The sequence below is a fragment of the Nyctibius grandis genome, chromosome 6, assembly GCF_013368605.1.
Source record: "Nyctibius grandis isolate bNycGra1 chromosome 6, bNycGra1.pri, whole genome shotgun sequence".
Lineage (NCBI taxonomy): Eukaryota > Metazoa > Chordata > Aves > Nyctibiiformes > Nyctibiidae > Nyctibius > Nyctibius grandis.
This window is the reverse complement of record NC_090663.1, coordinates 28,572,893-28,591,564: the sequence shown is the minus strand read 5'-3', so window position 1 is coordinate 28,591,564 and position 18,672 is coordinate 28,572,893. Positions and strand designations below refer to the sequence as shown.

Sequence of the window (18,672 nt, the reverse complement as noted above, 5' to 3'; positions counted from 1 at the left end):
ACAAGTGCTTTGTGCTTCAAGATGCTTTTTTGTGATCAGTAGACAGTATTCAGATGAAGATTCACAAATTTGTTTTTACAGAGAAAAGGCCTACAGAAGTATGCACCAAAAAAGAGTTCACTGTAATTATTAGACAGTAAAACTGTTTCTCCATCCCAGTGACCTGAGAACATAATTCATAATAGATAGCCCTTCTTTTCCTTTGTCCTATATAAGATATATATTGATATTCTTAGGTAAAATGTTGGTAAATATTTATATTTATGAACCACCTTATATAGGCCATTTATTTCTCTTTCAGCACTAGGAAGAGAATGTCAGTGATAGTTCGGACACCATCAGGAAAGTTAAGACTCTACTGCAAAGGAGCTGTAAGTTTTATTCTGTTTTCGCTGTGTCGAAGAACATGCGTAACCAATACAAATACAAAAGCAAAAGGTTGTTATAACTGCAGTCAAAACGCTGAAGATGTGGGAGAAGGAATGTTGATGCCTTTCTCAATTTACATCGTTTTACTATGTAGCTGTTTAATGTGATGAACTAGTTAATACCTTTTTTTTTTACTGTCTGCCTGTGAAGATATGACAGACCTGTTCATCCTGTTCTTTGTACTGGACTAATACCTTTTTACTTCCTATTAAGTGCTTTCTTCTGTAATCCAAGAAAACTGATGAATGTATGGTTTAATCTATTAGTTACTTGCTGGAGTAGCTCAGCGTGAATCACTATGTAGAAATAGTAATCTAGCTTAAGTGACTAGATGGGAATTTTAACCTACCATTGATATTATGCCAGAAGTAAATTCTCCTGAAAACAGGATCTATGGGAAGATATCTTAATTGTAACTTATCTGGAAACAGCAGAGTTCCTCATTAGTTCTTGTTCTAGTGCCATGGTCTAGTTGACAGGGTGGTGTCAGGGCAACGGTTGGACTCGGTGATCCCTGAGGTCTCTTCCAACCTGGTTGATTCTGTGATTCTGTGTCTAAAGCCAAATTTGGGAACAGGGATGCAAATCTAGTTCCTGAATGGTTTAAAAAAATGAAGTAGATTGAATATATCCATTCTTTATCTTCTCAAGTGGAGAGAAGAAGCTGTTGTTAATATTCTGTATATCAAGCTGGCTATAAAAACCTGAGAATGGCAGTTATGAAACACTAATTTTACCTCGTGGGTTTAATATTAAAGAGAAACACAGCATTTTAGGACATCAAAAGAATTCATGTGGCAAGCCAAAGGAGGATGCAGTGCTTTTCAGAATGAAGGGAAATAAGAGCAAAAAATTTAGGAGAGAAAAACTGCATCATAGCATAATTTGTACATTTAGAGAATAAGAGGATTTGAAATGTCCCTTTTTCCTTCCTCTGAAATAAAATTACTTCTATTCATTTTTGATGCTGAAATAAATTAATACAGTGCTCATATTTTCTTGCCATTTTCCTACATGATTTGTATTGTCTACACAAGAAGCCTCATTTTTCTATTAAACTGTTCTCAGTTAATTTTGTTGGTTTTGTAGGACACTGTAATTTATGACCGTCTTGCTGAAAGTTCAAAATACAAAGAAATCACCTTAAAACATCTAGAGCAGTTTGCTACAGAAGGTGGGTGATATTATTCAATATAAAACTATATAGGAAATTCGGTTACTGTTCAACTTCTCAGTTTTGCGATTTTATGTTGCAGTAATGTTTTATTCATGTTAAGTTTGAAAACTGTGTTTTAATAATGTCTCCCACAAAAGATCTTCCTCTTCCTGAGAAGTTTCAGTAATAAGTTCACACTTAATAAAAAAAACACCCACACAGTACACAGTGGAATCTTTTAAACAAAATATATTTTTCCAGAGAGCAAATACAATGCACATTGTTTGTTTTTCTGTGAAGATCTCATTTCCCATGATCACTTTCATATCCCACACACAATGAATGCTGCAGGGATGGCACACAGGAAGAAGTAGCCACAGTGAAGGTGCTTGGAAATGACTAATATAGTGCTTTTAAGGTAGCTTTCTGCTATGTTATTTCTGTCACTAGTCACAATAAGGGGAATTGTCAGCGCTAGCTTTCCATATGGTGTGTTTTGGTATCTCTGCTGGTCTAACACTCACTCTTACAAAGCAGTAGCTGAAGGTAGGGAACCCCTCCATGAGGGTTCATGAAGTAGGAATAGTAAGTAAAATTTAAAAGACTGTGAAATTAAGATGATTGATACAAACAGACAGTCATTTAATAACAGTATAGACATGACCAGGAAAGCAGACTGTAGAAAGGTTTCTGCTTTCACGTAAGGTCTTCTAGCACACTTCATAGGTCTTCCATGCCATGTCCCCCTTCTGGTATCTTAGTAAAGGATTGTAGAGTTGTACCATGAAGTATCATAGTGTTTTAATTTATCAGTGAGTTGGGAGAGAGTAGTTGGAAGCAGAATTATAATCGTTATGGGAATCTGAACTGCAATTTTTTTACCTCTTCATTTTTTTAATACACTGTTACTAGAACATTAAAATTACCTTTAACATGGCTTAAGAAATAAGCTTACACTGGAAAGCAAACTTGATTAAAATATTTTCCTTCTAAAATACAATCCTTGCCTTTTGATAACTGATGTCTGGCCAAATCCTCTTGTATCAGGAAAGATCCTTTTTCTGTCTGTTAGACATATGACTTCTCTAATCTTTCTCATTTGGTTTATAATAGAATTTAGCGTTTTGATTGGTGTCATAGTCAGCACCTTCAGTCTCTTGATTCTGTCAGTGACAGCAAAAGCAAGCCACAGATCTGTTTCTTTGTTAGTTTTCCATATCAAGATCTCTGCAGGAAACATTTGGTTAGCCTTAAATAATCTTAGAGTATCAAAGTTATAATAAATTATACAGTAAAGTTGAAAGCAGAACTAAAACCAAACTAATTTGACTGATGGTACAGTACGAAGCCTCAAATTCACCCTTTGAGGTCATGAATCTAGTTGTATGAGCTGACTGGCCAGTTTCAGGGTTTTATAAAGGCCGAATCAGGATCAGTCAAGGAAAAGTTACTTAGATGTGAAGTTAGTTTGGGTCATAAGACTAGATATATATTTGGTTATAGAAAAGGTAAAAATAGGTCAATATCTGCTATCCTGTGTAACCTGATATGAACATTTCAATCCAATTCTTAATTACTGTTCTTATTAAATCAGTAGTACAGCTGATATTATTTTTTCCTTAGCAGTCAGGTTGGACCGAGTGAATCAAAATAAAAAGTAAAAAATTCCACCTGTCTTTAAAACCACTGTACATATGTATTAGTGTTAAGAAGTTTGTTCAAGTACTTTTTGTACCCTTCTTTTCAACAGATGAAAAGATTTACTGTTTAGAAGAGTGAATTGCTAACCTTTCAAAAGCATAAAATTCAATCTTTAAAAAAAAAAACTTAAGTACATCTTTCTCTGGAATCGATTAAAGAAATTGGTATTTATTTTTGCATCAGATTTAAATCGCAGCTGATGATGTTGCAAAGTTTCTCATGTGTATCCTTTCATGTGGCAGTACAGTATGTCCTTGGCATTTGTTTCATGCTCTCGGTGTGTTGTTCAAAAATGAAGTGGTTAGCATGGCTGGCACTTACATTTAAGCATTTATTAAGCTTGAGTATTAATGCCTGCTTGGATAAACAGAAAAAATGTATAATTTTCCTGTGTTGTTATTCCAGTCTGTTAAGAATCAGACTTAATGATACTTTGTTTTCCACTTTTCATTTGGAAGATTCTTTTAAATCAGAATAAAAAGAATGTTTTTAAAATTAAAAATAGAAAAAATAATTAATCTGATTTAAAAAGAAAAAGCAAATGCCTTGGAAAATTTGTTTGCTGATATTCCACACACAATGATTTCTTTTCTTCATTTTATCATCTGCATAAAATATTTCGAAAGAATGTTGGAAATAGTATCGCTATTAGTCAGTCATAAATTCCTTTCCTCCTCTTCACCTCATTTTCATTGCTTTGGACCTTGCTAGCATATCCTTATTATGCAGAGGAAAAAAAAACACAGTTGATTTTTTCAGTCTTAAATTTATTCTTTAGGTCTGGATGGTGAGACAGTGTTCCTAATACTGTTCAGTTGTCAAGATATTAGAATTACAAATGGCTTTCATCCTGAAGCTATTGAATTACTGTTTTACATCTAAAACACATATGTATTATTTCATGCCCAGCCTCTGATCGTTTCAAAATTGCTGCTGGTGCTCAGCTGTAGACAATAGAAACTTGTGAACGGATAAAGATTGCATTTAACCATCCCTGGTTATGGTGCTGTTCGTCTCCTAGAGCAGAGTGAGCAAATGATAAAAGGCACTAACTACATTACTCCTGTCTATCCTCCTTCTAAATCTATCTGCTGGCAAATTGTGGCTTTGTAAGACATCATTTGGCTAGAGCAATGCTCTTCTCAGTATATAAAGAGTTAAGCCAATTTCATGCTCTAGAAATCTAAGAATCTCATAATGTGTGAAAATGGACTGTTAGGATATTCACACCTGGCTACTTAAATTGAATGTAAATGTGTGTTGTCAAAAAATAGATGTTTCTTGTAATCTTGCAGTCTCACATTCTCACTGTAGTGCTCAATTCAGGTTTCTGCTGAAGGAAAAAGTCTGTTAAGTATAACCAGCTCAAAGATTGTTAAGTAAAATCTCCAAATGTTGCCTGTACACAAAGATTTTATTTTAACAATTTGGAAAGCTGAAAGAATCTGTGAGATGGGAAAACTAAATCCGAGCTGATTCAAAGTTGGCTTCTAGATGGTAAATTTCAAACTTCAGCTGAGAATTTCCTAAGGATATTGAGGAGGGGTGAAGAAGAGGGTAGTTGTAACATTATGCTGATATATTTTAACTTCCTTGCTTTCCAGCATAACAACATTTAAGTTTATAAATTTTTTGTTCAGAAATATGTCAATCATGTAGTTTTAATGTTCCTAAAAATCTAACGTTCAGTGAGCGTAATTCGGGATTGCTTCTTGTTTACAGTTTAAGATAAGTTGAATCTTGTGTAAAATTTCATTATTTTTTTCCCCTAAAGTACATCACCTGTATTATGTTCTGTTAAATAAATTTCTATTTATATAATGTTTTTTACTTGAAGAATTTTTGAAAATATATATAAAGACATGCAGCAGTAAGTTGAAAATCAGGCTTCAGCATACATAAAATACAGAATAAATTCAGCTGTTACTCGTTACTCATTGCAGGTGTATCAAGGAAGGGAGTAACAAATACTGAATCATACTTACTATCTCTTTTCTCTTTAGGCTTAAGAACTCTATGTTTTGCTGTGGCTGAGATTTCAGAAAGTGATTATCAGGAGTGGTTAGGTGTCTATCACCGTGCTTCTACAGCTATACAGAACAGAGCACTCAAACTTGAGGAGAGCTATGAACTAATTGAAAAAGTACGTGTAGCTTTGGGGTTTTTTTTGGCGGCGTGGGGAGGGGGAGGCGAGGAGGGTGGTTTTTTTTTATTAATATCCTTGCTTTCTGTACCATGAAATCTGAATCATTATTGAGGAATAATGCTTAGACAGAAAAAATCTAGCAATATACTGACAGCTGTGTCATACAGTCCTTGCAGTTTAGACGATCAAAATAGGAAAGATTAATTTGACAAAGTTTTTGCAGCAAGTAGCTACCTTGCCAGAAAGCACTGATTTTGAGTTGAGCTACTGGAAAGCTTTTTTTTCAGGGTTGCTCTATTGTGTAATAAATGGTAAAAATGGGCAAACAACATCTGCTTCGTTGTGTAATGATCTTAGAACCATAGAGTAGTTAAGGTTGGAATGGACTTCTGGAGGTCATCTAGACACAAACCCCTACTCAAAGCAGGGCTAATTTTGCTTGCCCAGCACTTTGATGAAGTTTTGAGTATCTGCAAGGAGGGAGTTTTCCCAGCTGCAATAGGCAATTTTTTTTTTTTCAGTGCTCAACTTTTCTTTTTCCCCTTTTCCTGAATTAAAATTTCTGTTGCTGCAGAATGTGACTATTGCCTCTTACCCTTTCAGTGTTCACCTCTTAGAGGAAGATGGCTTCTCTGCAAGCCCTCTTCAGTTAGCAGAAGGCAGCTGTGGAATCCCTCCCTTAGCCTTATTTTTTTTCCCATGTTAAACTCGTCCTGCTTCCTCAGGCACTCTTAATACAGTGTGCTCCAAGCCCCAAGCTATTTTTGTGTCCTTCCACTGGACTTGCTCCACTTTGTCAACCTCTCTTGTACTGAAGACCCACAAAGGGAAGTAATACTCAGATGCAGCCTCACAAAGAGCAGAGCTGTCATCACTTCTCTGGAGTTTATGGCAATGCTGCTGCTGGAGTAGCCAAGCATGTGGTTAGACTTCACTGGCTCAACAAAAAAAGCTTCTGTGGCTCTTAAATGTATAAGCAGGAGTTCATGAGACCAATATTGCTTGAAGCTTTGATTCTTGACTTTTGGGGGATTTTTGGTTTTGCTTTTTTGGCTTGGAAAGGATAAGAGAGATTACGTTGATGAAACAGCTTAAAATTCAGAGCCTCAAAGACCTGCAGTGTTTAATTCATGAAAAAGAAGAGTGAGGGTATACAGCTTCAGTCACTTGTGGGACTTCAGTTTACGTAGGTGAGCAGTTTATCCAGACATGCACAAGACAGTCTTAAAACTATGTAACTTTGTTAACTCCATGGTAACCCTGCCACCATTGCAAGTTTTTGTATTAGCTGCACAAGTACTTTCTCAGAATGTAGTATGCAGGCCATGCTGCAACCGGGATTGCAAGCTATTAGGTTTATAATGGTGTCATTAACAGGGTTTTAGCTAGTTTTAAAGGTACTAAAATATGAGGCATAAAAATGGCTGTATTCACAAAAAACGTGTAAGTTTGCTGCATGGGAAGTTAAAACTGAACATAAGGTTCTCCAGGAGAACCTTCTCCTCCTGGAGAAGAGGAGGCTTCCTGGAAAAGAGGAGGCTCAAAGGTGACCTTATTGCAGTCTACAACTACCTGAAGGGAGGTTGTAGTGAAGTGGGTGTTGGCCTGTTCTCCTGGGCAACTAGTGATAGGACAAGAGGACATAGCCTCAAGCTTTGCCAGGGGAGGTTCAGGTTGGACATTAGGAAGAATTTCTTTTCAGAAAGGGTTATTAGACATTGGAATGGGCTGCCCAGGGAGGTGGTGGAGTCACTATCTCTGGGTGTGTTTAAGAAAAGACTGGACATGGCACTTAGTGCCATGGTCTAGTTGACATGGTGGTGTCAGGGCAACTGTTGGACTCGATGATCCCAGAGGTCTCTTCCAACCTGGTTGATTCTGTGACTCTGTGATAATCAAGATTATAATTTTAAGACTAAGATGAATTGACAGGTGTTTTTTTTTTACAAGGGGAAGAGAAATCATTACAAGTGAGAGAAGACATAATAATGGCACTCCTTAAGTCTTCAAATCAGAGAGGTGCCCCTCAGGAAAAGGTAGCTGTTGCTGAACAAGCTCCTGAGCTTGTGAATAATTGGGTGAAGTTCTAATGGTCACGCTGTGCAGTTTGTCACACCACATAGATACTTAACTTAAAGCTTATAGGAATAAACTGGAAGATCTTTATTTGTTGATAGCAAATCTTATTAATTAATTTAGAGAACATTAATCTTGTCATAAACATGGAAAGTTAAACAAAAGAAACAGAACAATTAAAAGTGAATTTAAACTGAAAAAACTGCGTATACTGAATATTTTACGTTCACAGAATCTTCAGCTGCTTGGAGCCACAGCAATTGAAGATAAACTACAAGACAAAGTGCCTGAAACCATAGAGACACTCATGAAAGCAGACATAAAAATTTGGATACTTACTGGGGATAAACAAGAGACTGCCATTAACATCGGTATTCTATTTGCATTTTTGATGGCTTTGTTCCAGATTTAGAAATGATAGAAGTTGCTAGAGTAAAATTGCTTTCAGAATGGAAAGGTATCTTGTAAAAAATAATAATTTTATATGGCATTCCAGAATTTAAATGTTAACTTATTTTCAGTCACTGGAGGGTGGGGAATGGTGGATTCTTCCTCCATTAAAACAGTAACAGCAAGAAAAATTCATGTTATAACAGGAGGGGGAAAAAAAATAGGCATTTGTGCTTTTTTGTAGCATCTAAAATGAATTAAAAAGAATACATTGTTTGAGTTTTGACAGTGAGAGGGAATAATATTAAGAAAATGTAAGCATTCTTAGTTTCCCTTCTGTATTTTTCCTTCTTTCCAATAAAGCTGGTAGGGACCATAATCTTAACTAAAGCAAAACAATATAGATTGTGCATTAAAGTACTATGAACTTTACCATCAATCAGAGGTTTCATTTTATTCTTCCCTTTTATTATAAAGGAGGAAAAAAAATCATGTATTAACTAATTTCAACAGTGATAAGTCTCCATTTTTAAATAGAAATACATGAAAGCTGCATTTAAGATTTAATACTCTTTGCATGTGAGCCTGTCAGCACTTCTGCAGTAGCCTAGATACGTGCCCGAAACAGTGCTTTATTTTGGTCATATGGATCCTTTTTATTACTATTATTATTTTTAATCTTAAAGAACTTTTTGTATGCACATGATACAGTAGATCTAAGGTTATTTTCATTAGTACCTTCAGGTTTGAGGCAATACACATAAGACCAGTTTTTTCACTTTATTAAGAATGGTGATATATATTTGTGTAGGCAGCCTGCATCATTAGCACACAGAACACCTTCTATTGAAAGTATCAAAGAATAAAAGAAAAGAATGGGAGCATGTATATATGCAAATTTTGTATGAAATGCAAGTTGCATTCAAAAAATTTGCAAGGCTAAGGGTCATCTGTTCGCTGTTTTCTGTAACTCCTTGAAAAGATGTTTCTTGTCCTTCTGCTGAGCACCTCTGTGAATAAGGCACAACAGTCACACGTTGCAGCAAGGAAAATTCTGACTGTTCTGACTTAGTACCTGTATGACTGATTTTTATAGAATGCAATATAATTTTTTTACCATTGGTTTCAGCTAGGGGAGTTTTAATTTTAATTCTGTCTGTAGTACTCTTACAGAAAAAAAAATGCTTTGTTTATTATATTATAATGGATTTTGTGGAACAAATTTTTGAAAACAAAAATGTTTTTAACAGGTCACTCCTGTAAACTTTTGAGGAAGAACATGGGACTAATTGTTATAAATGAAGGCTCTCTTGATGTAAGTAAAACTTGCAAAGTTTTCAGTTAATGAAATGTTACTTTGCTGCTTAAAATATCTAGACATCATCACAGAATCACAGAATGTTAGGGATTGGAAGGGACCTCGAAAGATCATCTAGTCCAATCCCCCTGCCGGAGCAGGATTGCCTAGACCATATCACACAGGAACGCGTCCAGGCGGGTTTTGAATGTCTCCAGAGAAGGAGACTCCACAACCTCTCTGGGCAGCCTGTTCCAGTGTTCGGTCACCCTCACCGTAAAGAAGTTTTTCCTCATATTTATGTGGAACCTCCTGTGTTCCAGCTTGCACCCATTGCCCCTTGTCCTGTCAAGGGATGCCACTGAGAAGAGCCTGGCTCCATCCTCATGACACTTGCCCTTTACATATTTATAAACATTAATGAGGTCACCCCTCAGTCTCCTCTTCTCTAAGCTAAAGAGACCCAGCTCCCTCAGCGTCTCCTCATAAGGGAGATGTTCCACCCCCTTAATCATCTTCGTGGCTCTGCGCTGGACTCTCTCTAGCAGTTCCCTGTCCTTCTTGAACTGAGGGGCCCAGAACTGGACACAATATTCCAGATGCGGCCTCACCAGGGCAGAGTAGAGGGGGAGGAGAACCTCTCTCGACCTGCTGACCACACCCCTTCTAATACAGCCCAGGATGCCATTGGCCTTCTTGGCCACAAGGGCACACATGGTGGAGGTGGCCTGAAAAAGAACTTGGAGCACCTATTTATCTGGACAAACACAGAAAATTCTGCTAAAACCACTGTTTGGTGGGGCTTTTGTTTCTGTTTGTTTGTTTGGAGGGGTTGTTTTTCTGGTTTTTTAATAATTTCTCAGTTAATTTTAATATTACATACTTGGAAGAACGTATGGTCTTTGTGACAAAATGTAACTGAATAACTAGAAACTTAGTCTATGGCTTCCAAAACCACAGTGTAGCTACTACACAAATTACTTTAGAATGATGAGCAAACAAAGGCCATGTAGTGAAATGACACCATCCGTGTAGGCACAAAGCCATGAGCTTCACATGCTTCTAGTAGCACCTAGCAATGCCCAAACAAACTAATCCTAAATTCCTTTCTAATGCTGTTTCTTACAGAATACTTAGTATCTGCAAAAATTAATTGTTATTGTGTGGTTAAACAGCTGAAATTTTAATCAGATGTTGAAGTACAAGTAAGGGTTAAAACTACCAACTTGCAAGTATACGGTGCTTTGTAGAGAAGAGATTTTTTAGATAAGGTAGGAATGCAATATCAAGTGAAAAATCCCATGAGGGGAAAAAATATAAATGCTGTTACCACACTCTAAGGGAACCTTAAATGAAGTGGAAGAATTTCCTCAGTGGGAAAACTCACTGTCCAGAAGGCTTCAGGAGAAAACCCTGAAATAAAGTTTACCTTACTCTATATTGTGGTCAGGTTGCTCAAGATAGGACTAAGGGAGAGAAAAGTGAAAAGGGAAGTATGAGAATCAGCAAGAGGGGGGAGCGCCTTAACTGAAGGATTCAATGGTGGCATGTAAGGGTAGGCTATAACATGAATTAAAATACTACTTTTTTTTAAATAAGTACTTTTTAATATGTTTTGACCCATTTAGAAAAACACATTTTCCACATTGGTATGAATTTAGTCATGATGACTATATTTCAAATATAAATTGTTTTAAGCAACATATTTTTGCTGATAAAATTTCAAATAAAATCCCAAACACAGAACAGGCAGAAGCTGTTGATTAATGTCTGGAACCAGACTCTGTTGATATAGTAAGCAACTTTTGAGACAAGTAGCCTGTGATATTAATGAAGAGAGGCAATTTTCTTTTCTTAGTTTACTTCATTGGATCGCTTTAGAAAGATTGCAATCGTTGTTTGTTGGATAAACAGGGAAAGTTTTTGGTTCAAGCCCTTAACTTTGGTTTTGAGTTTTTCACTCCTCAACCAATCTCTGAGTAAAAATTAACGAATGCAAGTGAGAACTTCTGTCCTATATTTAGGTTATTCACACAGACTGCTGGATTTCAGAACTACTGCAATACTTAATAGATTTGAAGAGCAAAATATTGACTAGTTTGTATATTTCTTCATATATAATGAAATAAAAGGGTAGTCTTATTCAACTACTAAAAGGAGTCCAATAAAAACTCATTAAACAAGCATTGCACATTAACTGCTTCTAGTGTGATGATTAAAAAGTTGAATAAATATATATTAAGCAATTTATTTTAAAAATAAAAGTATGTAAATATAGTTTAAGAATAAAAGATAGTATCTGATATGATAGCTGTACAGCAGTCCCTATTTCAAAGTGAATTGTCTAGATTGTGTAGAGATTGAGATACCCTTTCCTTACATGCACAAAGTATGTTCAGAGTACATGGGGACGCAGATGTCGTATGATAGCTGAAATTGCATATACGAACTGGTCACTTGCAAATCTGTCTGTGATGATAACATAAATCATGTGGTTTTGGGAGCAGATAAATGTGGTAATTGGATAGTTTGAGGGCAAGAGGCAGTTCAAAAAATAATAATGAAGTAGCTCTGTGCCAATATTTTAACAAGAGACTCCATTAAAAGTTTTCTGCCTTGTTTGAAGATGCACATTTTACTGTTTGATTAATGTACACCTTGTGTCCTACCTTTTGCTTGCTGGTGTGGTTGGAATCAGATGCCAGTCTCCATTTCTAGTGCGACTGGTTGGGTCAAAAGTGGCCTTGAAAATTGTGATGGAGGAGTGGAGCAGGTCTCAGGAGATGGAGAGAGGGGTGGACTGCTGTGGTGGCAGAACCTTGAGTCAGTGCAGCTGCAAGGGTGGATGCAATTCCTCTTTCCTTTCTGCATACCAACAACAGCCAGCAAGAGGCCGTAACGCTTAGGTGGAATATTGTCTGTTAAGGAATATGGCTGAAACTTTGGCAGCATAGTCCACCTCTCATACTGGACTCTGCCCCTTACCTTGCAGGGGAACTGTGCTCCTGTGAGGGCAGCTGGACAGCCCAGTTCCCTCAGCACAGGAGGAACTGAGCCACCATGAAAACTTGAAGTAAAAAATCCCAATGTAGTGGGACCTGCATATTTAGGATCTTTGAGAAGAGTTGCTCTGTGGCAGTCCTGTCATCCTTGGCTCTGCAAGGTGCGGGTATAGTCTCTTAGCTATGTAAAGATGTTGGTAGGTTCATAGGAGTTAGGAAGGTTGGCTTCTCTTGGTCTGCGTACTCTTCGCGGTACAGAAAAAAGAGTGTCGATTAGTGGATGTTTCTTGCCCTTGCTGTTAAAGTAATAGTACAATATCTGTGGCATACCAGCGGCTCCTTCTATAAAGGAGCTAGCTCAACTATAATCCTTTCAGGGACAGGCAGAGTCCCCTGTCCCTAAGACATGTAAAACAGATTTGACAAAACAAATACCTCCTCAATTTGGTCATAAAACTATTCTCAGATTTTATGATTTTGTGATTATTATGACCTTATCATGCAAGACAGAGGAATTTAGAGTAAAAAAAGCTCTGTGACCTGAGTTTACAAAGAATATGCTGAAATAAGAGATCCTCTTTTGTATGAACCAGTACCCTTATTTATGGAATTAAAAGAAAAATACCCCAAACCCCATTCCCCAATTAGTGTTGCCTGGCACAGAACTGGAAAGACTTCCAGGAAGCAGTTAAATATCTCTGTTTTTTGCAGCATTATTTGTTTTAAGGCTCCACTCCCATGAACATTTGCTTAGCTTCACAAACAAAATGTGTTTTTGTTAGTAAGTTCTTACAGTTGTATAAAAGAACACTGGATTTTGTTTTGCTTTCATATTAACTTAATGGACTGCTAAATTTCAGTATAGTACTGGTAATCATAGACAGAAATCATAACATAGCTTTATTCTTTTAATTGTGAATAATAATTGTTTGATAATACTTAAACTGAAACTAGAAAATAATTTGATTACCATTCAATTTCACTGAGAAATATTTAATGGAAGTGGTGTAGAAGTGAATAAGGGACATTTTGATAACGCTTTTAATTTGAGGCATTGGATTTCAGCATAGAACTACATGTAAGCCCACAAAGGAATTTTAAATATGACAGTTTTACAGTTGGGGTAAGTGTTTTGTATCGTCTTGAGGTTTTTTTGTTTGTTTTAATATGTAGCATGCCTGGAGCTACCTGATGGCATGTCTGTTTGTGATAGAAAATTACGGTCAATTTAAACAGAAGAGTTGATACTGCATGTATGAGAAAAAACAATAGATGAGAGGAATACGAAGTTTTGGGCTTTTGTATTGCTTAAATTTAGTCAGAAGCTAAATAGTCCATGGAGATGAGAAAAATTGATACTTTCTTTACGTTGCAATATTTCTTAATCAGAGAAGACGCTTTGGAAAATCGTTGCAGAAGGTACTGTCATTTTAAAGACTTTCTAACATGTAATTTTAAACAGTGGCACCTCATTTCCTTTGCAGTTTCTATGGGGGGAGAGCCAGGAAACCTGAAGTGCAGGATTCCCCAACAGCCTGATCTCCTTTTAGATAAACCAGTGAATCCTTAGAAGGCCAGTGGAAGCAAAGTAGGCAAAAACTATGGACAACAGTGTGTGGAACTTGGAGGAGTATGTTAGGTGGGGAAGGCAAAGCAACATCTTTAATTTCATTTCAGAGGGTTTGAGATTTATACCTACTTCTTGGTGTTTTATTTTTAGGTGGTTACACCACATTTTATTTATGTATGCTCGACATCACTGAAGTAGCATAATTATTTGGTTGTTAAACTTGTAGAAGAATATAGGAACATTGTTGTCATAAGATGCTACTGGTTTCCAAATTCAATATTTTATAAGCAGAAGTTTTGTTTTCATCTTCCTTTCTCCTCTAAAACCCTTCTTCTGGGCTGTGAAGCAGGAAGCAGTATCAGAGGAGAATGTTGTAGCTTTACGAAGGCCATTCAAAAAGAAAGAAATGCAACAAGGAGTTTTTCTTCTTCGTGACACTCCATGGTAGAGCTGTACTGTAACTAAACAGATATTAGTGACCTCGCCAAAGCAGGCTATGAGGTCCTGCTGCATAAATACAGATGAATGTATTGTCTTCTGACTATAATCTGAAGTTCTCTGTACTGGATCACAGAATAGTGACTTGTGTAGGTGTGATTCAAACAGTCCTTAGCAACTGAAAAATACAAAATATTATCCTTTATATAACACGGAGTTGATGCAGGTTTATCTTAAAATAAAAATTCAATATGATGGTTAGAATCATCAGTTATAATGCATGTACTTGTATTATGAATTATCTTTGACGTTTCTTTTACTTTTTTCCTAAACATTTGAACCATTTTATATGATAGTGAACAGAAATTGTTTCTTCTGGTATCTATATATATGTGAATTTTCTTTTGCATAGGTATATAGAAAAGTTATTTAATACCTTTTAGCAAACATTTATGCAACTATTGTTGCCATTCAAAGTTCTACCGCAACTTACACACTTATTCTTTTTGGTAGAGTGTGAAAGCAATCCTACACACTGGTTTCTAATAGTACAGCTGTTGGAAATACTTTTTTCATTTCGTACTGTCTATTTGATAGCATAATCAAAACGTAATTTCCTCAAAAAAGGGAATTCCAGTGTTTCTGATAACACTGAAAAAATTTGGACTTAATAGTAGGAATTAAAAATAATGGGCACAATTTTTTTGTACAACAGGGAACAAGAGAGACGCTTAGCCATCATTGCAGTACTCTTGGTGATGCTTTAAGGAAGGAAAATGATTTTGCTCTCATCATTGATGGTAAATCTCTGAAGTATGCTTTGACATTTGGAGTGAGACAGTATTTCCTGGATTTGGCTTTGTCATGTAAAGCTGTTATTTGTTGCAGGTAAGGTTTACATTATTCTTGCTCTACAGTATTTTTATTGACATATAAAAATTAAGGAACTTTTCTTTCAGAGAAAATATGCACATCCATGTCCTCCAACTATGAAATATTTAAAAAAAACAAACTTTAGTGGCCGAACTTAGGAAATACAGTCATTCAAGCAAAATATTTCTGTAGAGCAATCTGCTACAGAGTGTACCTGTCAAAGTCATTCAGGTTGCATATACCTAGAAAAATAATTTGTTATCCATCAAGGATAGTCTCAGCAAGACTGAGACACTGATCTTAACCTTAAATTGACATTACAGTTAACTGCAGGTTTTAGCACATCTGTGTTCTTTTGTAGAGCTTCTTCCACAGGAAAGATTTTACATCTCTGCTTTTTCTGTAAGCCATGGATTACATTGCATAAGAAGTGCACAAAAATGTTAAAGGTACTACTCTGGGTGCTTTTTATTTCCTGAAGCTGATGAAAATACCTTTTTTTTTATTACTATTACTCCTGATTGTTTTGGGGTTCTTTTATACAATCAGATATTTAATCCTTCTAATTAAGGATTAATTATCAGCTATTAGAGCAGTCATCTTACCATAACAAGAGAACTTTTTCCAGATGGAAGAAAATTAAATATCTGCATTCTTTAAATATACACAATATGAAAGCAGTTTGGCTTGCCTTTTAATATTTCCAGATTTATATTAAGGAAGGATTATATAGGACTGTATAAGTGATAGCTTATGTGTTTTGGGGCCTTCTTGCATTTTTATGGATTTGAACACAAAAACTGCAAGCATCTCCCGAGCAGTACATCACCTTTTCTACATTTGAATGATCAAACAAAAAGGGAAGTTGGGTGCTTGGTAGCTGGATAAACAAGAACTGCTGCTGTTGATGTTTGAAGAACTTGGCTTAGGCCAAGTGATTAATCTGTCAAAAAGCAGAAGCAAGGACTTTTCTTTACGAGATCAGTGGCAACACAAGTAGGATATCTGTATTAGAAATGCAATCAAACATTCCAGAACTGTGGAAATCGCTGTTATTTTCATCAGTGTCCGAGCTAACTGGCTATCTTTGTAATAGTTAATGTTCTCAGAGTATTTGTCACTATTTTGACCTTTGTAGTAGCATAGAAAAAGCTGTTTCCTATGTTAAATGAGGAAAAGTTAACTCAAACAAGGTATTCAAGCTCTTCTAGAGTCCCTCTAGCTTGCTGTTTCTCAATATACGACAGTGTCACAAATTCAAATTCTCACAATTAACGTAGCACTGAAATTTTTAGGGTTGTCTGTGTATTCAAGTCACATCTAATTCCTTATTTAAATAGGGTGCTCGGTCTGATTATAATTGCTTTAGAAAAAAATCTATGAAAAAGGAGGTCATCCTGGACTTTGTTCAAGAACGAAATAATTATTGGAATTAAGCGTCACTTCTTACCAAATTGAGATCTTCTTTCAATAAATTATATAAGCTTACTTCCTACTACCTCATTATTGCCTATTATTGCCTATTCTATTATCTACCTGAAGGTAAAGACATGGTATGTACAAACGTGAAAACTATTGTAAATACACCTTAACAGACTGTCTGCTTTTGAGTAATAAGATAAATACATGTAAGGTTCTCATGTTAAGGTAGAGAGTTTAATAATGTTCCATTAAGATTAAGACAAATCTGCTTTAAGTCACTGTTCAAAGGGAACTATCTTTCTGCCTTGCAAAAGGACAGGGAAAAGCAAATGAGGTTATGGTGTCCAAATAAACACCTGGTTTGTAGCCTTCCCAGCGTTTCCCAGCGTTTCTATCAAACAGCATGTTATTCCACCAAGTCATTTTGTTTGGTTGGTTGATTTGGGATATTTTTTTGTTTTGTTTTAATGGTTTAGGTTTGTAGCCATGCTCCAGCATGAAATGCTGAATTTCAAACTAAGGTCTTAATGTCTTTTAAACCAAGATCTTACACTGATACACAGTTTATACTGTGTATAAAAATTTTTCTAATGGCAGTAGTCTTTCTGGTAGACAAGTTGGAGATTTATACTTGTTCTACCAGTTCCAGTTTTCCTCAGTATAGTAAGGAAGAAGCAGGAGATACACGTAGAACAGGTCTTTCAAAACTGTTTCTTTTTCTTCTCTTTCCTTGATTTGAAACTACACTTTATGCTATTTGAAGAGACAGTATTGCCAATTCTGTTGGAACTATGGAACCATTGAAGGATATTCTGTACATATAGCTGTTTTTCAGTGGTAGCTGTCTTCGTTTAGCCCGCATCTGGGGCTAAACAATAACAGCTTTTTCTCTTGCCCAATATCCCTTTCCCAACTGAGGAAGGAAATTGGGAAAAAGAGGGAGACTCATGGGTTAAAATGAAACAGATTTAATAAAATAAAGAAACCAATATAAACGCTAACACAAAACACACAAAAGTATACTTAGCTACAGGTTGCATCAGGTTGTTCAGGAATAGCAATTGTCAGCAATGAGGAAAAAAGATAGGCCAGAAGAGAGGAGAGCAAAAACAGCCTCCCCTCTCTGTAGCAAGCCCTCCCTTTTATAGTGAACTTGATTGTTAATGATATAGAATACACCTGTGGGCCAGCCTGGGTCAGCTGCCCTGCATTTAACTGCTGATGGCCCTGATCACCATGGCTGGCCACACGCTGAAACAAAATCCCAGTGAAACCATGACAGTAGCATTTTTGTGACAAAACAACAAAAAGTGCAAAATGAAAGTTTCTGTTCTGGTAGTGTATTCTCTGCCATTTCTACATTTCCATAATATACTTAGGTCATCTGGTTTCAATACATGTCTAGGTACATGCTCTGATATATTTTGTGGTTGTTTAAAAATTGGCTACAGGTTTAAAATTAAAACATTTGCTTATAGAACTCACTGGTTTAGTATCACATGCTTCTCAAAAGTCAGAATTCAAAAAAAATTTTCTATTACTGTTCCATCATTAGTAACAAAAATTTCATATTCTTGTGTGAGCTTGAAAATAAAAAAATTAAAAATGGTAATCTTTAACTAATGTAAATCACTTAAATATACCATCCTGACCAAATGAAAATGTAGACCTCTTTTCCATCCATATAAAGGCAGTAAACATTTTAAGCACTCCTTGGTTTTAAAAGTACAAATTACATCACCTTCTTTGAAGTTTTCAGACTGTATTCACTTGTTAAGAAGCATTTATTACCAATGGATTCTTCCTAAGACTAGCCACAACACAGATGAAGCTGACTAATATCCAGTAGACATTTTACTTCAAAAATCTGTGTATGTTATTTAATTCCAAGCAGATGTTTGGCTTAAAGACTTCGACAAACTGAATTCCAGCTCTGTATTGGCTTCAGAGTAACGCGTGCAAGAGGAATGTTGAAATAGATTATTTTGTAATAAAAATCTACAACAAAGAGTGAACAAATTGAACAAAACTGGGTTTTTTTGTTGGTTTCGCCATGAATTTGATGCACCAGGCAATGAGAGTAAGTGCCATCTTCCAACTGCCCCTATAACATTGTCTGAAAGGGAAATGAGACAGTGTTCCTGGAAAGTTAAAAAGATAGAAAAAGTTCTT

The 18,672-nt window shown here is 36.0% G+C and overlaps 1 protein-coding gene across 9 annotated transcripts in view; it reads left to right on the top strand.

Annotated features, from left to right (window-relative positions):
* ATP8A1 (ATPase phospholipid transporting 8A1) overlaps window positions 1-18,672 on the top strand; it is a 127,905-nt gene that overhangs the window by 58,128 nt on the left and 51,105 nt on the right. For 8 of the 9 annotated variants that reach the window (XM_068402607.1, XM_068402604.1, XM_068402606.1 and 5 more), the window contains 6 exons: window positions 302-371; window positions 1,519-1,603; window positions 5,290-5,429; window positions 7,741-7,879; window positions 9,149-9,213; window positions 14,921-15,093. In XM_068402607.1, the coding sequence (XP_068258708.1) occupies window positions 302-371; window positions 1,519-1,603; window positions 5,290-5,429; window positions 7,741-7,879; window positions 9,149-9,213; window positions 14,921-15,093 (672 nt within the window). The remainder of the gene's footprint in view (window positions 1-301; window positions 372-1,518; window positions 1,604-5,289; window positions 5,430-7,740; window positions 7,880-9,148; window positions 9,214-14,920; window positions 15,094-18,672) is intronic. The other variant, XM_068402608.1, reaches the window with a different exon arrangement.